At 38.7% G+C, this 23,719-nt stretch overlaps 1 protein-coding gene and 1 long non-coding RNA gene across 13 annotated transcripts in view; one reads left to right on the plus strand and one right to left on the minus strand.

Annotated features, from left to right (window-relative positions):
• Positions 1-832: 832 nt before the first annotated feature.
• LOC311604971 lies at positions 833-22,102 on the plus strand. The gene is made up of 3 exons (XR_014781763.1): positions 833-1,893; positions 7,867-7,959; positions 22,035-22,102. It is a non-coding gene; the product is annotated as an uncharacterized lncRNA (long non-coding RNA).
• LINGO2 (leucine rich repeat and Ig domain containing 2) overlaps positions 9,641-23,719 on the minus strand; it is a 1,231,101-nt gene continuing 1,217,022 nt past the window's right edge. For all 12 annotated transcript variants that reach the window (XM_084795136.1, XM_084795135.1, XM_084795139.1 and 9 more), the window contains one exon: positions 9,641-13,597. In XM_084795136.1, coding sequence (XP_084651262.1) covers positions 11,742-13,562 — 1,821 coding nt within the window. In that variant the 5' untranslated portion in view covers positions 13,563-13,597 and the 3' untranslated portion in view covers positions 9,641-11,741. The remainder of the gene's footprint in view (positions 13,598-23,719) is intronic.

The following is a 23,719-nucleotide window of genomic DNA, read 5'->3' on the forward strand; positions in this document are numbered from 1 at the left end:
ATTATCATGGCATCATGTTGGTGTGGAATTTTAAGGTATGTGTATATATGTTCCTCCGTATGCATGCAAGCACATGTGTACATGTAGAACCCACAGACTGATGTTGGTGTCTCTTCCTCAGTCTGCCTCTGCTTTAGTTTTAGGAAGACAGTCTCCTCCTGAGTGTGGAGCTTGCAAATTCACCTAGCTTTGCTGGCCAGCACGCCTCAGCTGTCCTCTTGTCTCAGGCTCTTTCGTGCTGAGATCTCAGGCACCACAGTAAAATGGACATTGGGGATTGAACCTGGTATACTTCAGTTAACTGATTGAGCCATCTTTACAAAGCTTTCAAAAGTTATGCTTAGTTTTTTTCTTTTATATAATGTTTCTTATAGTTTCCCAAGTAATAGAAATAATAATTTCTTATCACTTTTGGTGACATTTCCCATTGGTAGTGGTGATGGGATATACAAAAATCACTACATATCTTGAAAGGCTTTTTTTTTTACACTGATCTATCTAACATAACACCATGTTTGTTATCAGATACAGAGCCTTTCCTCAATGCTAAATCTCCTATTGCTCGCCAAGTTTATGTAACAAAGGATGAAGGTCTGTGAATGGATGTGGAAGGTGATGCTATCGTAACTATGGCTAAAAATAGAACAGCACTAAGGAATCATTAAAAAGAAAAGGTGTAAACATTATTTTTGAATATTCAAAAAACCAAGTACATTTTTAGGAAAGTATTTTATTTTTGTTTCAACAGATGAAATTCATAACTTTGTTTTCTGATAAGACAGTTCAAACATACAAATCAATTACAACAATTTACTTATCAGATTTTCCCCCTCCCACCTCTATATTTTAAAGCGGCTAACAATTTTGAAGGACACCAAGAAAACAGGGCTTAGCTAGACAACGTGGCAATTAAAATATGGCCCTCTAAGAAAATAATTGCAACAGTTGTTGAAACGAATTTGTCTTTTGATCAACCAGACTGCCAAGAATCATCGTGAAAAGAGAACTGCAGCTTCCTTTCCAATTAGAAAGAAAGGGGGGTGGGGAGCATGTCAAAACAGAAAGCCGGGGAGTCAGACTGAAAACAGCAGAAGGCCCTAGGCAAGAACTTCTTCGAAGAAAATGCACCTACTTGAAGACACCTGTTCAAACTCCCATTCCTCATTGAACTGAATATCATCAGCCTCCCCACCCCTGGCACCTGGCAGTGAATCACTTCTGTTCCTTTGTAAAATGAATAAAATTTCCAAGCCAGCATCTCTCAATGAGAGAAGAGAATTTTATTTCTTCAAATGAATTTTTGCAGAAGCCAGTGATGTTAAAGATAAACCAAGCCACAGAGGCTAGAGTGCTGTCCTCAGAGACCTGGGGCTCCCAGGGCTGGAGTTAGGGTCGGGGTGGGTGGGATGCTTCACTGCTCTGTCCTAATCGAAACCCCATAGTAGCACCTTTGTGACAGGTGTGCAGTTGTGCACAGCGTCCTGCATGCTGTTCCCAGTAGGCCTCACAGCACCTTTGTGAGGTAGGTAGTGTTACAGTGATTTAGGACAGGATGCAGAGACGTGCAGGATTTTGCCCACAAGGAAAATGAATCCAGAGACAGAGTCTTGGGGACTCTCACTCTAGATCTGTACCCTCTAAGTGCTTAGCTATTCTGACTCCCTGAGAGTGGGTCATTAAAGCAGGTAGGCCCTTGTGGCCAGACTCATGCCTGGACAGGTGGAGACTAAGGACCATCTCCAAACCACCCAGTTTGGATGCTGGGATGAGAAGCAGGTTGTGATCAGCATGGAGGCCAAAGGAACTGACGCACACATTGATGATGGCTTTATTTAGTGATGTCCAGCTAAGCTACTTTGACTATGGATGCTCTGCAGATATTACATGAGCAAGGTGAGTCGGCTTGGATGGTGTGAAACTTAAGGTTTTTGATATATATTTCCTAAAAACAGAAGCTGGAGACATTTGACATATCTAACCAAAGATGGGAAGGAATTTAGCAACTTCATTATTTTTTCTGTGGGAATTTGAGCTAATATTGGCAGTGTTTGAAAATGAATAAACATAAAAACACTTAAAATTTTTTTGGAGACAGAACGTGTCTGCTTATGGTTTGGTACCCAAACCAAAGGGTGTTTGTTTGAAGTGGTGTAGCATTCACAAACATCACTGGTTTTCTTCTGTAGCTCACCGCGCTTACATGTGCTTACTCACTCACAGCCGTTTGTTGAAAGGCTTGTACCTCCCAGTTTGCAACATGTGCTGTTTTGAGAAGACACTGAATTGCCTAAACAGCAAACCACTGTTATCTCTCCTTACCAGCCAGGAGACAATTTCCAGTTATTTTCCATCTCTGTGAACCCATTTATTCATTTCAGACGACTCTGGGCAGAATGTGCTTACATTGAATCCAGTCCTGCACACTACCAGCAGCTCCTTTATATCAGTGCCAGGGAGGACTCCCAAGGCCACCGAAGCACAGGCAACCGGATTCTCCATGCGCTGCCAAAATGAAAGGGCTTATATAAATCAAGGTGGTGGGGCTGACCTGGTGATCCCTTTGCAGCACATGTTTGTTCTACACTCAGTGAGCTAATTCCCAGTAGGGTGTTTGAACTGATCCAGTGGGAAGCTTAAGGAAATCTGTCATATGGTTCTCTGTATCTCTGTCTCTCCTCTGTCTCTATGTCTGTCTCTATGTCTGTCTCTGTGTCTCTCTCCTTCCTTATCTCTCTCTCCTCTTCCACCCCATGTGCGTGTTGAAAGAAGTACTTAACTCCCGTGGGAGCTCTGTATGTGTACACATGCAGCTAGTTGCCCATGGCTAAACGAATAGATTAGAAGCAGCGCACCACTTCTATGCTATGGCACTAGCATCTCAGTGCCTGATGCTAAGGAATAATATTCCCAGGGAGGCCACAGTTAGAAAAAGTTCACATAGATGTCACTTCTGCCTTAGAGGGATAGCTGGTAAACGGATTTGTCTCCTAATGTGACAATACATACCTATTTTGCAATTGCATGTAAGATTTAGGGCTTTTTCTGCCACAGCTCTGCCCTGTCTAGTGGACTGTGGTTCAATTTTCAGAGGGCAACTTCGCAAAGATTCTCATCTTAATTTTTGATAATGATAATCTTCAGGTGGGACATAATCTCTTAATTACCTTTTCTTTTTCTTTATCTTTTTGTGAAAAGTACTTAGTGATATTGAGGTGTGTGTGTGTTAACTGGCATTAAAATTTATGTGACAAGGGACTTTTTAAAACCAAGCCAAGGTTTTTGATGAAGGTTTACAATTTTTGCACTGAGTTATTTATAGGAATTGATGAAAGGCCCCGGGTGGCAAACCCTTGATGCTACTGCCTTCAGATTTCCTAGCATTGGTGGGAATGGTAGGTGAATTTGCCCTCAGGCTTGTACTAGCCTTTCCTTGACGTTGCTCTGTTACATGTTTGTCTTCTTGCTCTGTTTTGGGTCTGACGATGAATAATTAAAAAAAAACATAGGGTCATGTAATAGACTTCTCTGCCTTAAAAGTAGGAACTCATAACTTTTATTTTTCACTGCACCGTGACACAGAAATAACAAAAGTAGAGCAGCATATACCCGTAAATGAGAACGAGAAATTAGAAACAATAAAACCAGAAACACAAATTTATGATGAATTTGTACTATATAAAATAGTGCACAACCCGAGAATCTTCAGGAGTGTGGGATTAGAAGGCAGGAAGTGCATTCAAAAACTCTGCTTGGAGTACATCTAGTGATTTTGATTCAAGGCATCATATCTTTCTCAATGCCTAAGAGCAAGTTCTAAAGTGTGGGGCTCATACCACCCCCGATGGGGTTCCCTGGACAAGTCAGATTGTGGTTGGTGGGAGTGTGCACAGCATGTCCTGAACCATGCTGTCATATCAAGGGATACCGTGATGGCTGTGACTAACTACTCTCTGACCAGCTCTGGCAGTCGGGGGAAATTGTTTTTCAAGGATAAGAAAATATTCATCAAGCTCTCCATTTTGAAATTAAAGAACAGCAAACTCTATTTTTTTGGTGGACTTTCCCTAGCAGCCATAGACTTTGTATATATTTGCAGTGGCCTGGCAGTGAGTCCAAGCTTTGTTGTCTTATCCAGGCTAGTGTGGTATCCAGGTACGGGGACTGAGTCTCTCTTTCTTTTCTGCCTCTACTCCCTTGCCTTGAAGTCACACCGTGAGCTGCATAGAATAAACACAGTGCCGTAGCATGACAGCCACCTGAGCTTATCTTCATAAATTTACTCCTGGAGGTATACCACAGAAGGACTTACTTTTGCCAGTAAGATTGCTCAGGAAGAAGTTTCAATTTATTTCTTTCCTTAACACTAGAAAAAAATTCTCTTATTTTCTATTAGAAATATGCCTACAGACCAGACACTTCTTTATTACTTTGTGCATTTTTACTATACACTATGTCTTGGATTATTAAAATACAGTTGAGCAAAGACTTAAAAAAAAAACCAGATGATACTATTGCATGTATAGCTTGCTGGATGATTAAAAGTCAAATGATTTTGACAATTATATGAGCAATGAAGTAGTTATCTTCACTAAAGCAGAATATCTTTATAGTATGGCTGATCATATGTAGATTTCAGTGTCCAGCAGATCAACGCGTGACCGCTTAGTAATATTTAAGACTAGAAAGCCTCATAGCCTGTCCTCTCTGTGGGTCATACTCACTCCATCCTCAGAAGTGGATTCAATCAGTTATACATCTTCCTGCACATCTTCCTTTATCTGTTTGTTGCTAATGATGTTTCCAACCATCTTATGATGTTGCTTGTGAGGTTCCTATACCCTAACCTCTCTCAACAACGAAATGTTTCCCAGATGACTCTAATGGCTTTTTTAAAAAAAAATTACACATTTCATTTTAAAAATAATACCACAACGGATTTAACTGAGATTTTAGATGTGTAAGCCCTTTTCATCAGCAAACAGAATATGTTTTCTAATTTATTTCATGTCGCTATGTTAACTTGTTAACATGGAAAGACTTCCCTACATGCCCATGATAATTACCCAATAATAACTGACAACAAGACATAAATCTAAATCAAGGTCCTTTTGTGTTTAGCATGAATTTCCTTTAAGAACAAAATCAGGCTTTTGGGCTCTAAAGAAGAGATTTGTTAGGCTCCTGGTTAGTACCATTCAATCATGGTACACTCCTTAAGAGAAGTTTTGGGAAAAAATGACTAAAGGGAAATACAGGCATAAAATGTTTCCTTATTCTTTGTCCCATTCTGGTTCACCAACTTTTTAAGCAGTAACATTTTAAATATTTATAAAAGCCACCCACTTTTATATAACAGCTTTGCCGTTGATTATGGTGTGGGGTGTTTCAGAGTTTTTTAAGACAAGTATATTGTGTTCTAAATGCCCAAGGTAGGCATGGAGTACTTGATTTTATAGCTGGGGAAGAAAACAGGATGTTTCCATTGAAACATCCACTACACAGCCTACACTTTGCTCACAACTCCATTTCACTTGTCTGTCACATGGATATGTACACAGGTGAGTGTGTAGGTGGACATACTGCTGTAAGAAATGGGAAAAAATACGCAAGTCTTTGTTAAATCTTCCTTCTCATTACTATTTTTGACCATATGGCTTTAGATTTTGACAATTGTTTTGCACTGTAGAATAGGATGTCAAAATAATTTAGAAGGAGAGGTGTGCACCACTATAAAGGAAGCTAACATGCAGACAATGTTCACTCCTTTGGACCCTCCTAGTTCAGGAACAAAATTCTTAGATCAACTTTCAGCATTGGCAGTTACCTTTAGAACAGTATTGGAATTAAAATGTGGTTAACCTATGTAAAGAACACAGTTGCAATTTTGTTTCTTTCTGAAGATTTTTTTTCTATATTACAGGTAGAACCTTTCTTAAAATGTTAAGTGTTCTCTTGATTATACCAGCTTGTTTCTTTTTCGTAAGGCTATAAATAAAGCTCTCTCGTTTAAAGTTGGCTTTATATCAGCCCACCTGCTTCTGGGAGGGAAAGAGAGAAGAATTCAGTCTCCAGATTGCTGCCAGAGAGTGATTATGAGAGCGGGAAGCCTTAACTTCAAAAGGGTTATGTGCAAAAGAGCGGAGGAGCCCTGTGCCTCCCCCCCCCCTCACCCCGCGTCTCTCTCTCCCCCCCCCACCCCTCTGAGGCAGTTTCTAGTTAACAATACACAGGGAATTCTGAGTTCTAGTGAAAGAAGACTCCTCTCTGGAGGGAGCCTTCTTTGGTAAGGCATGGCAGCATCTTACAGGTGGCAGTGATGAATAGGCAAGCGGAGAAGGACCTGCTGTTTCTGGTCATTTCTTTTGTGGCCTCTGAGAAACCACAGGAAGGAGGCAGGAATACAGGGCGTCCCCCAGGCTGTCCTCTGCCTGTGGACCTACTACCAGTGGTCCACTTCCAACAGAAAGCTGAAACATATTATTATTGTTGTTGCTGTTATGCTTCCATTGTACCTAACTTATAAAGTAAATCTTTTCAATAGCTATGTGTGCACAGGGTAAAATACAGTATGCACAGGACTTGCTATTGATTGAAGCTTCCACTACTGGCACATGGGGCCTTGGGCTCTACTCCAGGACAGTAGGGGCATCTGATGCACACCCTGCTGCTTCCTAGTGTCTATTCAGCATTTCTTGCAGGGGGAGTTTGGGGTGACGGAGAAGGTGTATTGAGGTAAACTGAAGGCCAGAAGTCTGGAGCTCACTTGAGCTTATTTTGGTCAGATTCCTATATTTAGAAGGAGAAGCATCTGTTCACCTCACTCTTTAAGCCCTTGTGGACCTATCTTAAGCATGTCCTTGGTTGCTCTGGTTGTTTCCGTCCCCAGGGCTTCATCTTGGCCATCTGTTGAGAAGCTGACTTTGGACGAGGGGTTCCAGTCCCTGCACACTTCTGGAGGAAACACACAGCTACATTTGATGTTCTCTAAACAGACAAGCCAGTTCCATGTTAGAAAACCTATCACATTCACTGATGACTTATGGCATCATTTTTTTTAAAACCTAACCCTGTAAGCATAGATTTAAGCCCCAGGCCCCAACTTAGTCAAAGACCAAAGCAAACCAACACTCATATCTCGTCTCCTTGGCCCATGTTGGGAAGAATTCCCCCCCCCGCCCCCCAGTAATCAGTTTTGCTGGCGCTGTGAGGAGGCTTTCACAGGAATGGCTTTTGAAGGTGGAAAGGTAGTGAAATCCGTTTCAAGTGTTTATGTACCAAGATACAACTTCTGTCACCTAGCGAAGTAAAAATAATTAAAAAGCAGGTGTCAAATGATATGTTATTGCCTAATCCTTTCTTTAAAGTCAGAATAACTCAAAAAAAATGTCATCAAAAAATATCGAGGGTGTTAGACAAAAGGGATTGGATAGAGAGAAAGCAATGGAAATGACTGGGCCTGTGATGTGTTATTCTACCAGGAAATGTTCATTTCAGTAATAAAAATGATACCTCTTTAACTACCAGGTAGAATGAATGGATTTGGCCCCAAAGGACTGTGGTTGTTGTTTTTTCTTTGCTTTTGCTTTGTTTTACTTTAATTTGGTTCACATCCACAGACCCCATTTGCAGTCCCATGTGAGCCACAGATGGCCGGGATGCGGAGAGAGAAGAAGATAAGGAGCAGTGAACATTTAAAAAGAAACACAGTCAATACGGAGAGAGAACCATAGACATGAGCAATAAAGGCAATAGAATTTAAATAGATCCCGTGTCTCCCTCCAGCCTTTTAAAAAATTTTTCATGTCTTTCCTGTCAGCTCTGAGGCTTCTCAGTTGAAAATGATCTATTTTTTTTCCTTTTCTACAGAGCCTCAAGACACATTCTGTGTTGTTTCACAGTTCTGTGCACAGCCCCCAAAGATAAAAGAAATGCTTTGACAGAGAGATGAAGAAAGACCCTGTAAGTAAAAGTTAATTTACACGGGGCTCTACGCAATTTTGCTTCTCTAGGATCGCACCCTCTCTTTTGTGCCTCTGATCCATAAATATATCTGTTCCTACTAGAGGAATGGAAAGTGACACAAGCCAGGCTTCAGTGGAGATGAGATTTAAATAATCATTTTTTAAGAGTCATAGAAGATTGTCACTTTTGAACTCCTATATGAACCAAGAACAGATTCTTTGACTGAACAATGAGAAAAAACAAATTCTGAAGACATTTGTCCTATAAGAAAGCTGTTGTTCAGAAAAATGCCTGAGAAAGATGAAGAAACCCAGAGTTTTAACAAATGTTCCTGTGAACATTTGAGGCTTAGCAATGTCTGTATTATGCTTTCAGAATTTGAAAATACTTGAAAAGCACATGATTACAAATGCTATGGAAAAGAGTCTGGAAAAGAAAATAGTATAAGGATTTCTGCAAAGTAGAATTTGCTTATCAGCACACCAAACCCAGATTGTTTGGGTGAGTTAGTTATTTTAGTAAATATGTTTACCAACGTTTGGGTCCATGAATCAACTATGAATATTATAGCTCTGTTCAGGGAGTTTTATTTAATGCCAGAAAGAATAAGTATTTCCTTGAAAATGCTTAATAACATACAGTCTACTGGTCAACCAAGAACAACACGCTGAGCCAAATAGCTGTGTTTCTTCATAGGAAACATTAAAGTAGGCCCTCTTCAAAGAAGGAACTGAGAGATGAAGTGTCTATAGGGCCACAATACTGGTCTGGCCCAGTATATCCTTATAATGGTCTTGATTAATCTAACAGAGAAATGAGCATAAAGAAAAATCCTTCTGTAAAACTGCACATGAAAGCCCCAGAGCTATGGTCAGTGGAACTCCAAAGTTTTGTAGACTCCAGTGATTTGTACCAATAGTAAGGAAATGGAAAGTCAGATGCCCATTGCACTCTTTATAAATCCTTTAGTATACTGCTTTATGCAGGAAGTTGCCTATTCCCCTGGAAAAATCTGGTAAGTATTCTGTTCCAATAATAGTTGTACTCTTACTAAGAGTTAAGAATATTTCAGAGGGGTGCCACTCTAAGACTGACTACTTGAGAGCTATATGGAACTCCAGTTTGTGAAGATGGTAACAGTTGAATAAGAAAAGTGGTACTTGGTGATCAAAACACTTTGGGGAAAAATCCCAAGGTGAAATATACAAAACACAGGACTTTTCAGAGGATTCATTTGACGACTATGGAATGTACCATTTGTTCAATTATTATTTAGTGGGTCTGCATTTCAGAATGTTGTTTAGTACTATCTTAGCTACTTCATGGATCAGAGAATAAATCATGCAGAGAATTTAATCTCTCCTCTCTTAATAGAATAACACATAAATCTTTGAGCAAAATATTTTATCTTTTAAGTTTAATCCAATTTCATTTTCCTCAGGAGCTTCTTGGTCAATTTTTTGTAATTTTTGACAGAAAATAGAACAGCAACCCCTTTATAAAAATCAATTGATCACTTCTTATTCTCTCTCTCTCTCTCTCTCTCTCTCTCTCTCTCTCTCTCTCACACACACACACACACACACACACGCACACACACACCACACAATTTGCCAAGTGTACACTCTTTGAGGTGTTTCAAAGTTATAAGGAAGTAGATTTTTTTTGTAAGACTCTCTTTCCTTTTTAACCTTTTTAATTGTGAGAACATAACATTTAATTTTTTCACTTGAAATTCTGATAGAATTTAGCATAGGTTGATACAAATTGTTAGAAATGAGCAATTACATAAATGAAAAATGGATTTCTAAAATATTTGTGATAATTACCAGGATACATAAATGAAATTTAACTGAAGCAGGCAATTACTCAGTCCTAAAAATATTTTCAGTGCCTACCCACTGGTAAAAGAGAAATGGGTTCAGATGTATTGACATCCAGTTTGCAAAACAATCTCTGAACCTTTTAGAAATCAAGGCCAATTTAATAGTATTGAAGTTCCTCATATTTTCAGATTTTTAAGGAAGTTAGGCTTCTGAGAGTCAGGCCTGTAACACTAAACGCAGGAAGATCTCCCATAATTCTACACATCTTACAACGGATCCCAAAGAAGAACATCAAGATTTCCAAAATGTGGAAAACATAGAGACTTGGTTTATGCTGATTAAATCTATGTCATTTCAGCAATACCATCTGCATCTAACACTTTTTTAGTCCATATAAATATATGACTTGAAAGTTTTCCATGACTCAGCCAAATGGAATTATGCCTTCCTTAAGTAGGTCACTGATGATAAGACATTTATTTATTTCTTTATTTTGAGCGGTAACATTAACACCAACTTAATTGGGCAAATATGTTCAGGTCAAGAGGGTAAAAAAAAAAATCAACACAATGTATTTGTAGAACTATAAGGTTAGCTTTTCCTCTGTGAAGGAACAAAAATTTATTTTAAAAATCTATTATTGTTTTTTTCACTACTTTACACAAAACAGACTCCTCTTATTTATGCAATATAGTTTTTCAGTGTGAAACTAAAAATCTCGATCAGGAAGCAGGGAAATGTCCTGAAGGTGCCTAATTGTGTTCATTGAATAGAGAAACTGGGGGTGTCATGTGCTGTGCGTCCCCTCTGCCTTACAGCCATCTGTCAGGCAGCTGTCACACAGGAAAGCGATCATTGGCTGCATCATTGTCATGATGTGCCTGATCACCCTGCACTCTATTGACTTCTGAAAACTCTTTATTCAGAGAGCTTTTGGGCAGCAGAATTACTTATGTCGGCTACTGGTGAACATTGCCAAATAATTCTATACAATGATTGCTGTCTTTTTCCTTTGTCATTAGCCCATTAGCAGTGACAGGTGAAAGTAAAACTAAATGGATCACTTTTAGGAATGATACCTACCTTGCATTTTACAGGTGTATTTGGTGATCTGCCACCTTCTGGAGAAACCAAGGGCTTCTGTTACAGTAAACTGGTCCAGGTTGGTAGTGTATGTATAAAAAATATTCCATTCTGTATCAAAACTAGGCACATGCCTTTATTTATAGTAACAGAAGTTAACAGGGTTAAGCAGTTTTGACCTGGTCCTGTTTCTTGGCATCCTACACCAAACATACACATCTCAACACATCTCTGCCTATTACTCTAGGGATTTAGTCTCAGGTTTCTCTGTGGGTAAAAGGAAGGTGATACCACACGTGGATCTATACTGGTGAGTAACTAAAAGCAAACCTCTCATTCATATTGCTTTAAAACATATACAGCATATATGTTTCAAAAAAAAAAAAGAATATATTGATCTCTTTTTTGGTGCTGAACCAACAGTATTGTATGATGCAATGTTTTAACAAATGATAATAAATACAAATTTTACTGTAGAGTATGTTTTAGACAAATGTGTCTTTTTAATATGTAAATCCTACACTGTAGGTTGTTCTTTTTAATTTTTTTCCTTTTGTTTTTGCAGTGGTAGAAAATGTTGACTTATTGTCCATCAGCATGAGCCAAAGGTTCAGGTTCACTGCTGAGATCCCCCAGAATGCCAATATTTGCAATGCAAACAATTAGTATCCCACCGTGTGAAGGGCTCTGACACATGCCTGCCTGACTCTAATCAGCCAGTCTCCATGAGACGTCTTCCCGCGTCCATGGACCCCGCTTGGACACAGGGGCAGCTGCCGGAAGCTGCCTGATAACCTTGTGATCGACTGTGCCAGACGTCTTACTCATTACCCACAGTGACACAGAGACAGTAGTGTGTGTGGTGGGCCCTTATATCATTTTCATGTTGAACCTCCTGGGCCCAGCCGCCTCCCCTTCCACGACAGCACCATTGTTTTTTCGGGGCACATACTCAAGGTCAATGCTGTTTTTGTGTTTGCCTTTTCCTCGGCTCCACACAAAGAGAAGGAGAAAACAAAATAAGACCACTCCCAGGAATGTGAAACAGCCCATGGCTGTAGATACCAGTATTGTTTTAAGGTCCAGGGAAAAAGTGTTGGCATTAGTGCCATTGGAAACCGTGTCGTTGGAATCGGTCATGTACATAGGGGTCCTGTTTGCGTAAAGGAAGCGATCTGAGGTGAATCCCTTCACAGTGAGAGATGCTGTGAAGGTGTCGTTCCCAGCAGCATTGCTAGCGATGCAAACATACATCCCACTGTCCTGATCCTGGGCAAAACGAATTTCCAAGGTGCCATCACCCAGCACAGTGGCTCTGCCGTTGGACTTGGTGGTGATAAAACGCCTTCGGGGTGTCACCCAGGAAATCACTGGCTGTGGGTCTCCGTCAGCGTTGCACTCCAGCTGGACCGTCTGCCCTTCATCCACTAGGAGATGCTGTAATTTCTTTTCACGGATTTTGGGCTTTTTGCAGGTGAAATAAAAAGAAAGAGCAGTGCTATGGAAATCCTTAAATGACCTCTCACGGATGGTGTCTGGTCCTGCGCACATGGGCTGCTGGCCCCCAAACTTCAGGGTTGCCTGTCGCTGCAGGAGCCAGAGGAGTCGGCAGTCGCAGGCTAGTGGGTTGTTGTTGATGCTCAGGACCTCCAAAGCCCTAGGGGAGGAGAAGACATTCTCTTCCAGTGTTTCCAGCAGGTTCTGAGACACGTTGAGCACACGGAGGAAGCGGAGCCCTTGGAAGGAGTGAGGTTCAATAGTGCGAAGCTGGGCCCCGACTATATGAAGCTCCTGTAGGCGGATCAGGTCAGAGAACATGCCTGCTTCGATGGTGCTGATGGGATTGTAGGAGAGATTAAGGTGGGTCAGGTATACAAGATGTTTAAAGGCAAGGAAAGGGACAGTGGACAGGTTGGTGTTAGTAATGGAAAGGGATGTGAGGTTGAGACCGTAAAGACTGTTGGCTGGCATCATATCCAGCAAAGGCCAATAGTCGATCTCTAGGTGTTTCAGGTGGAACAATCGTTTAAAGGCATACACGGGCATATTGTTGATATTAAGATGCTTCAGATGCAGGGTGATGAGGCTGCGGAGGTGGGAAAGGGCTTCTGTTGGTACCGCCGTCAAGTTGCACTTCTCCAGGGTAAGCTGCTCCAAGCTAAGTAGTCCGCTGAAGGCCCTGTGTGATATGTAAACCAAATCATTGTCCCCCACTTCTAGAGACTTCAGGTTATGCAGATCCTGGAACATGTAGTCGAGCAAAATGACAATCTTATTCTCACTGATGTCGAGCTTGGTGAGGTTGGACAGTCCGGTGAATACTCCCAAGGGCACCAACTTAAGGCGATTGCCTTTCAGGCGGAGGGAACGCAGGTTAAAGAGGTTGTTAAAAGCCCCAGGCTCCACATTGGTGATAATATTGTCACTCAAGTCTATCTCCTCCAACAGAGGGTATGATATGAATTCTTCAGGGTTGACGCTTTTTAACCGGTTTTTGCTGAGGTCCAAGATTTTGGTCTCAATGGGAATGCCCTCTGGGATGGCGAGCAAGCGTCTTCTGTGGCAGCTAACAGATTTGTTCTGGGCAGAGCACTCACAGCGAGCGGGACAGGCCACAGTGGATCCCAGGAAGAGTAACACCACAGCCAGACCCAGGAACGGCTGCCAACATGGTATGGCCGTGTGAAGCATGACTCCACTTCTTAGTCTACGCCTTGGTTATGGGCCTGCATGGATGAGCAAAGAGAAGGTGAAAAAAAAAAAGGCAAGTTAGAGCAGACACAGAGAAAAGGCGCATAAGTAAAGGAACCAAGTTTTAAAACAAAGATACAGGATTCGGTGGTAACCAGACCTGAGATTGTGCTCCCAGGGTTCCCATAATATTTACATGATCTTGGTCAAGTTATTTCATCTCTGTACTTAGGTGTTCATGGCTATTATGTGGGACTAATCGAGATGGAAAATGTGGGGGAAAAAAGAAATAAAAAGGAAAGGACATGGTTGCTCCTAAGTATGGTCGGGGAGAAGGTTTATTGTGGATAGGAGCAGAGCATAGCCAGAGACAGGGACATCTGGGAGAGTCCAGAGTGGCTGAGCCCCTGAACCATGGGAGAAGGTGGGGAGGGGGGTTGGGGAGTGGGGGGCAGGAAGTGGGGGGGGGGAGGGAGAGCAGCTTCTGACCAGGAGCTGTGGCCTGAGCCAAGACAGCAAAACCCATAATCAAAGTGATGGGTTACATATAGAAGGGCAGCCACGGGTAAGGGTAGGCCAGCCCCTGGTTTGGAGAAGTTTAGGGTAAAGGGTGAGACATCTAGCCAGTTGGTCCTTGAAACAGGTAAGGGACTGAGGGATGCAGGCAAAACCTGACAGCCAGCCTGTGCTCTGATATGTTAATGGGCACCTCAGTAACCATTGGTCCTGGGCTTGAGACCTGACAGGTGGACACCGTCAGAACATCTGCGAGTGAGGATGACATTATAGAGGTAAGTTCAGTGTCTGGCGTAGACTAAGCAAAACAACACACATTTCACATACAAAAGACTATTCATTTTCTGAGGAGTAGAGGCGGGCGTTAGGGGGAAGAGAAAGGCAGGGAGAAGAGGAAGAAGAGAGCTACAATCAGGATGTAAAGAGAATACTAACTAACTAAATTAATTAATTAATTAGTAAGTAAATACTAAAACAAAACCCAAACAAACAAAGAAATCTATTCTTAAAATTCAAAAGAAAAGAAAAGTCAGCGGTCAGTGGCTAAGAGGGCACTTGTTCTGATGAGTGAGCGTTTACAGCTCTACTGTTTGGGAGATCTGTGCTCTACTATAAACGAAGCTAATAAAAGCTTCATTAACAGGTCTGGGGTCCAGTACTCAAGTCAGTTAACATCTGCTGTGAGGTATTGAGAACATCTTCATATGTGTATGATGCACAAAAAAATAGCTTTCAATTTTAAGGCAGTCCTCAGTCAGAATTCAATAAATCTCGCCTGAGGACACTTGCTTATTTGAGTTTCCCTGCCACTGTGTGTCTTACAGGGATGACACAGGTTTGAGGGCTTAAGAAACCACTGTGGCTACAATAAAAATGCTGCTCTTATGACGTTAGCATAAATGTCTAGGATGGGCAAGATGCAGTTGTAAGCAAACAAAAGTTTTATAACTAATAATGAGAAAATTAGCATGACACAAAATACAGGTGTTTTTTAAACTGTATTTTTGTGAAACTTCTTTCAGTTAACAGCATTACAGAATAATATAAAATTCCTTAGAATAAACCTGACAAACCATTTTCAGAACTACTATGGCAACTACTAAATCCTTCTGATCAGTCCAAGTTCAATGGACTAAATAGAGAAACTACATTTAGATAAAAGAGGTGTAGAAATGTTATAAACATATTCTTAATAAAGGCATTACAAAAATATTTTTGAACTTAGAACTTAATTCCAAAGTTGAAATAATTGAAGCACTATGTATTGACTGCTTAATAATTCACACTAGTTCTGTGTATTTAAGTTTTAATTTTTCCTGATTGATCTGTTACAGAGGAAAATAATAACTTTGTAAATGTTAGAGCTCAGTTATGTAAAACACCATGTCAGTAATGCACTATAAAATTATGTTTTCAGGATAAGCCCACACAATGAACCAAACAGGGCCATTAAAACTAAAGTAACAATAACACTACTATATAAAGATGTGAGATTATAATAAGACACTGTGATATTGATATAAATTATGAAAGCCATATAAGGAATTATTTTGAAATCTACTTGGGAATCAGTTTATATTGTTGATATTTAAAGTGAAGTGAGGGAAATTATAAGTAATTGGAGATATATACCTAGAAGAAAATTCAATTTAATATTAGAGTTAAGAAGCATTTTTTATGAATAACATTAGAAACTAGGAATGAAAGGGCAATTATATTGTATAAATTTGCAATATATTGGTATAGCAGACAAATACACACACACACACACACACACACACACACACACACACACACACACACACAGAGCTTCTAACCTGGAGAATATATTTTAAACTCATATGAGAGGGAATGGGTTGAATACTGTAATAAATGAACAGATATGTTGTTTACAAGGAATAAAGGCAAATGAGAAAAAAGAATTAGGCACAGAATGTAATGAAATATGAAAATAGTCAATAAATACAATCAAAGACAATCAATTTCAATAGTAAGCTAAAAATGAAAATTGTCTAATATGTCCATCCTTCTGACACATCTATTTTACATCTAGAAATGCATCTTTACAAAATAATTAAATAAGTGTGTGTATCCACACACACTACCAGTTTGTCTAACAGAGGGAAACTAAGTTACATAAAGAATCATTCAGTCACACGATGAAATACAAAACAACCAATACACTATAAAGTGGAGTTCTAAATTTATTCACATGGAAACAAGATGTAACACATTCTCTCATTTTAAATTATGAACATTATATAAAAATGGGGTCATAGAAACAGATTTCTTATTCACTTTTTATTCATTATGGCCATAGCACCTCCCTCTTCTCCTCCCAGTCCCAACCTCTCTTCCTCTTTCCCATCCCCCTCCTGTATTCCTCAGAAAAGGGGAGCCCCCCCCCACTACCCACCCACCCTAGCTCATCAAGTCTCACCAGTACTGAACATGTTCTTTTCCCCTGGGGCCTGGCAAGGCAGTCACCCACCCAGGGGGAAGTGATCAAAAGCTAGTAAGGGAGTCCATGTCAGAGAGGGCTCCCCCTTCCCCCAACCTGGTCTCCTTACTAGAGAGCCCTGCTGAAGCCCGAGTTGCCCACTGGCTACATCTGTGTAGAGCACCTAGGTCCAGTCCATGCAGGGTCTTGGTGCTTCAGTCTCCACAAAGGGCTTGTGGAGAAACAAGTCTTTCTTCCAAATAATTGTACTGTCAGGCATCCCCACACATAGCACTGTAGCTGTTCTACAGCTCAGATATTTATCTATATCTATATCTAATCTATATCTATATCTATATCTATATCTATATCTAATCTATATCTATATCTCATCTCTATCTCTATATCTATTTACCTTTCTTGTGGACACATAGTTGAAGCTCCTCTTCCCCTAACTAGAATTTCATGTCCATTTATGAATTTCTTTGATATATTTTATTCAAATATTTAAAAATTTTGCCCACTTATAGTTGGGTTGCATTTACTCATTTAGATGTAAAAAAGTACTTACATATTTTTATACCAGTTCTTTGATAATAAGTACATGTACTATGTATATTTTCTGTTTTTCTGTGGTTTGCCTTTTTATTCTTATTGATCGCCTCTAAATAACAGGTTTTAGAATCCTCAGTAAGTCTATTTTGACATTTTGTCTTTTGTGATTTATGCTTTGCATTCTACATAAGATATCTGTCTATGCCACTGCAATGAGGATTTTCCTCTGTGTTCTTCTAGACATTTTACTTTGAGCTTTTACTTTTAGATTTATCATTCATTCTTCTTTTAATTTGTGTGTGTTTTGGGGCATATACGGAGATACCTAACAGTTTCTAGACAAAGTGTCACTTTTTAAATACACTTGCCTTACCTTCTGAACGGCCTTGGGGCATTATCTAAAGTCAGCTCAATATTCCCACAATTCTCTTTATCAGCCCCCCCAAAAAAAGGTTGCAGATAGTTAAATTTTTAAAAAGATTTTTGTTGTTGACTTGCCAATAGTCATCTTGATATGTATTTATATGCCTTCACTTCTGTGAGTGGCCTTTACTATCTGGGGACTCTATTGAAACAAGGTTCCATGTTGTATCCTGTAGCTAGTCTGTAACTACACACACACACACACACACACACACACACACACATGTCTTTGAGCTAGGTAGGTCTAAAATAAAGGAAGCTAAAATAGTTGAGGGGAACAAATTAACCCAAAGTAAATTAAAACTTAGAAACACAAAGGGTAAGGACAAAGATTAATAAGATAAAATGACATAAAACAGAAAAATCAGTAAAAACTAGACTTTGTTTCTTAGATAGTTCAGTAAAATTGGCAACTTTCTAGCGTATCAAAAAATGTAGTTTTTCACCAACCAAAATTAAAGACATGACTTCTAGGTCTTCCTGACATTAGAGAGATAATGTCAGTTTATAACAACTTTCCACAAATACATTTAATATGTAGACAAAATGGAAAAATTCCTGGACTAAAATGATGAAAATTGACACCAAAAGAAATAGAAAATATAAATACTCTAAAGATCTGATTTCAATCTTCAAATCATTAACCAAAAGAAAATTCTAGAATATTTGTTTTGCTGATAATTTCTTTCAAATACTTTAGAAAATAATATAGTAATAGTCTTAAGGCTTATGAGAAATAGAAAAGGTAAATACTTTCCAGTTGTCTTTGTGAGGCTTTACATGTTGATTAAAGGCATGTGTCACTACCCTAATAAACCATATCTCATTAAATTATTTTTAATCAGAGTTTATAAGATACAGCTAAGTCTCTTTGTGGAAGATGTTGATGTTTTAAAGGTTATTTTCAGATGAATGTTACTAAGGCTTTCAGGACCTAGCATGTCCATTGTTTTAAATTAACTCCTAGTTTTTCACTAATTTTTAAAAAAAGAGTGGAATAGGAATGGTCCGTATAGTGTAGGAGAAGAACAGAATGCCTAAGGTATCAATTTTTGCAAAGGCTTTAGAAGAAAGGAACAAGAGATTTCCAACAGGGAGTTAACCAAGTTAACTTGGTTGATTTTAAACTTCAATTTCTACCTGTCCTACTGTGAGCACATATAAAATATTTATCAAAGTCCTTCCTGTACAGGTTGCTGTTAGTCAGCATATTGTATCTACATTCATTATAATTTATATGGTTGGTTGTGTTGTTTATATCTTATAAAGATTGTTTTCTTTCTTCGAAGTTACCCAAATCTGTTACTAGGAGATGTGAATTAAAAAATACTAAATATGAGTTGGGTGTGGTTGCGCACACTTTTAATCCCAGCTCTTGAGAAAAAAAGGTTGCTATATATCTGAGTTTCAGGACAGCCTGATTTACAGTTCCAGGGTAGCCAGGGCTACACAGATAAACCTTGTCTTGAAAAGTCAGGAAATAAGTTAAAAGACCTAAATATGAATAAATTTATTTCTGTTTCCATAAATTCTTTTTAAAAAAGATTTATTTATTATTATGTATACATGCTCTGCCTGCAAACACACCTGTAGGCTGGAAGAGGGCATCACATCATATTACAGATAATTGTGAACCACCATGTGGTTGCTGGGAATTGAACTAAGGACTTTTGGAAGAGCAGGCAGTGCTCTTAACCACTGAGCTATCTCTCCAGCCCCCTGTTTCCATAAATTCTATAGCTCTTTTTCTATGTTTAAGCTCTGATCTTATGCATAGGTTTGATTTGGGATATAATCATCTTTTATTGTTGCGAAGAGTCCACATTAACTTAAGTAAGAATCCTGTTCTCAATTTTTTTCTTTTTAGTTATTAATATTGAGTATATTTAATTTTAGATCAGTTCATTTCAGTTTTCTGAAATAAAATATATGAACAAATCTCACTAGCTTTCAAAAATAATACTGGAAGCAACCTCACATATCAACCAAAAGAAATTTCTAAAGTGTAATTAAGATCTTAAAAGACATGCTACTAAAATCTAGTGTAAAATATAAAGAGACAGAAACTCTGATGAATATTACATACAGAGCTCAACCTGTGTCTGCTGTTCATAGTCCATCAGAAATGCAACTGCAGTCTAATTTTTTCCCGCAGTCAAAGATTAAGTGAAAATAGTTATTAAAATCAGATTCTGAGAAATATGTACTAGCAATTATTTGTTTTACCAATGGTTCTGTATGTTGAACCGATATTTTTCCCTTGGTATTAACCTTTATCTGGGATCACAGGTCAGGTTTATGTGATATTTCTTAAACTGCTAAAGTATCATAAAAACAAACAAAATTTGATGTGCTATGTTGAATGAAAGAACAGCTTTTGCTTGCTTAAGCTTAAGGGGTTTCTTTTTTTTAAAAAATATTTATTTATTTATTATTTATACATATTCTGCTCGCATGTGTGCCTGCCCACCAGAAGAGGGCACCAGATCTCATTGTAGATGGTTGTGAGCCACCATGTGGTTGCTGGGAATTGAACTCAGGACCTTTGGAAGAGCAGCCAGTGCTCTTAACCGCTGAGCCATCTCTCCAGCCCCCAAGGGTTTTCATACTTTCTTCATGTTCGTGTTTTAGCATTTTAACTAGCCTCTGTCGTGGTAGCATATGGTGACTTCTTGTTGTTGAATCCAGCCTGATGGTTTTACTTAGTCCATTTAAATTTAATATTCATTGGCATGTTCCATTTATGGAAGACACTTTGATATTTAGTACTTGTTTCTTGTGTTTCTCTTCCTTTCCCCCCTTATCTTTTTTATTATTTTAATTTTTTTAGTACTGTATATCAACTCCTTCATTATTTTTACCTCCAGATTTACACCATTGTTTTGTCGCTACTGTAAGCACAGTAAATATTTTAGACTTATTACAATCTATGTAGATTTGACGTTTGTTATGGTTTGGATCTTAGAGGTGCTACAAGGGCTTGATTTCCAGTCTCGCATGTTCTGGGGGCGTAGTGAGACATTTAGGCGGTAGGGCCTAGGGAGAGGAAGCTAGGTGATGGGGTGTGCACCCCCAAACGGGCTCCGACCCCTTCTTCACTCTTTTGCTTCTCAGTTCTGTTAAATGAAGGGCTCTTTTCTACAACACATTTCTGCCAGGGTGCATTGTGGGATCATTAGCACCAATCAACTGGACTGAGAAAACACAGATGGAAAACACTTAAATTGGGAGTCAAAGTCTTTGATCCTTTAAAGTTGAATGTGTCTGTGCTTTGTCACTGTAATGGAAAACTGTCAGCATTGTACTTACAATTAAACTCCCCTATTGGGGCAAGCACGGAAGACACACTCCTAGGCACAGGGAAACATATGTATGAAGACATGTAAACAAGGAAGAAAACCCTGCTATAGAGAATTTACAACAGTCCCCAGTGACTTGAGCAAAGGGTGAAGATTTAAAGGGAGTTGAAGAGGTAATTGAGGGAACGAAGGTGTTTGTTAACTGTGATAAGCAATTTCTACTTTATCCTGAAAGCAATAGAAAGCCAGTAAAGTGTTTTACTCAAAGAAATGATGGCATGAGATTTACATTTTAGGAAGATTAATCTGAAGGTGGGAAGGAAAGACTTGAAGCTGTAAATTTAGGACACTATTGTATTAAGTTGAACCAAGAATACCAGTGTTACCCAGTCCTGGCTCTGGGCATCCCAGAGATACTTTGATGGAGAGGAGAAATGCTGCTCTTAGGAACTGGCTGCAAAACACATGGGGAAGAAAGAGGGAATGATGACTTCTAATCTTTCAACAACTGAGTGGAACCTCGTGTCCTTAGTGGAGGACGTAGTAACCTTTATTGAAGACCTAGTGTCCTTATTGCTTTAAGGCCTTAAAACAGCAACAGTGTGAATAATTCTTAGGTCCTTCAAATGTGTCCATTGCTGGAACACGAAGTGGGAATCTTTGAACAAGTTAATGATTTTCTAGTTCTATGGTATCATAGATGAGGGAAAGCTCAGAAGCCTCCACTCTACAGAAAACACACACACACACAGACACACACAGACACACACCAATCCCTGCCTCCCCCCCCAAACCAAAAACAAACCTCAGGCTACTAAGGAATGTTGACAGTACAAGAAATAGTCTTCAGGGAAGAACACACTAATTGGTTGTCCAGTATCAATTGTTCATTCATGAAAACATGCATAAAGTAACATTATAGACCTCCACAGAGTGTATATATTTAAGAATATATGTGTATATGTCCACACACAAATATATGCATGTAACAACAACTAATAAAAAAAATGGCCCTGATTTTAAAGAGAATAAGGAGAGGTATATGGGAGAGTTTAGATGGAAGGGAAAAATAATATAATTATATTATAGTCTCAAAAATAAAATTAAAAAAGAATTAGACTTTTCAAATATGTATACTTAAAATATAGTATTTTTTTATAGGATAGGTAAACCAAAATTATAATTATGGTACTTTTTAGCATATAAGACAACCCCCAATTTTAACTTTAACTTTTGCAGTTAAAATAGTTTGCATCCCGAGCCTGCTGTGCAGGGCGTGCTTTGGAAGAGGAGCAGTCTTATATAGTGAGTATACTCTAAACTCTATATTATACTCTGGAAAATATGCTGTATGGCTCTGGCTCTCTATTTTGAGGATAAAGTTTTATTATATGACTAGTTTAGAAGTTTTCAGTTTATTTTGAACTGATGGTAAGGAACATACCAACTTTTGTTATTTATTTATTTATTTTTCAATTGGTCCAAAGTGGTTTTTATTAATTTTTTACATGTACATTTATATTGTTACACATATATACTATAAACTACCTACAGCAAGAAGAACCATGATATAATCAGGAATCACGTAAATGTTACATTCTTAGTGTTTTGGCTATTTGTATTTGGCAGCCTTGAAAAAAACCATCTGTCTTATTATAGTGTGTCTAAAATTCTGAATGTAAATCAGTATCTATTATATCTTGTCATTATCAACTTATAACTGTCATCCTGTCATTTGGGAAGCTACTAACCTGCTCTCCAGTATACTCAGGTAATTTTATTCCTTCTCAAGTCTCTGGTGGGGTTAAAGACCAGATAGTTCAGTTTTACGATTAAGCTTAGTTGTTTAGGGGTTAAGATGTTTTTAGGTCTAGATAGATGTTCTAAGTTGATAATAACAATTTTTGTTATTTGAATTCTGCTGGAACATGCTGTAATATATGGTGGAGTTTGCTCAATGTATAAATAACCAATTAGATAGGATAATTGGCACACTATTCTGGTTTATTTCAATAATGATTTAAGAAAAAGGTCTTTATTGGATCTGTTAATTTAACAAAGAGGGTTTGCCATGAAAAACACTATGTAATTTGATCCTGACTGGACTATAAATTATGTCTAGGCACCTGTTTTATTGTTGTTGTTGTTTGTTTGTTTGTTTGTTTTTGCTTTGACACAGTCTTACTATATATCTCCAGGCTGGTTTCAGACTTAATCTTCTTCAGTTTCCCATGCATTGTGATTACAGGTGTGTGCCACCACACTGGGCACTAATAGTTTTTCAAGTGAACTTTCTGGCTCTAGTAAAAATGCTTATCAAAAAAGGTATGTAGTCAGATGCCAGAAACATACATTGGAGAAAAAAACTGCCTTTTCAACAAATGACGTTATGCAAACTGAATATTAGTTTGCAAAACAAAAAAAAAAATTAGATCCCTTTCTCTCACTTTGTACAAAAGTCATGTCAACACAGATCAAAGACCTTAATTTAGGATCCAGAAGGTGAGAATTGTTAGAGGAGCCATGGAGAAACACCTCAGGATACAAGCGTAAGCAAAGGCTTCCTTTCAATAGCTCAGGCAACAATAGCAAGAACTAATGCATGGGACTGCATAAAACCTGAAAGCGTTTGCATAGGAAACAACTGTTATGTGAAGGAATTAGGGAAAGAAAGAATGCTTCTTTAGCTGCATGTCTGCCAGATGGTTAATATCTAGGACATACGTTCAACTAAAAAAGGGAGAAAGCAAACATTCCAATAAAGAAATAATCTGATAAACAAGTATTTCTCAAAAGATGAAGTACAAATGGTAAAAAAAAAATTGAAGAAATGCTCAATATTACTAGGCATTAGGAAAATGCAAATCGAACAATGTTGAATTTTCAGCTCACTGCATTCAGAATGGCTGTCATTGAAGAGAGAA

Source organism: Acomys minous (genome assembly GCF_964271855.1).
Source record: "Acomys minous genome assembly, chromosome: 1".
Taxonomy (NCBI): domain Eukaryota; kingdom Metazoa; phylum Chordata; class Mammalia; order Rodentia; family Muridae; genus Acomys; species Acomys minous.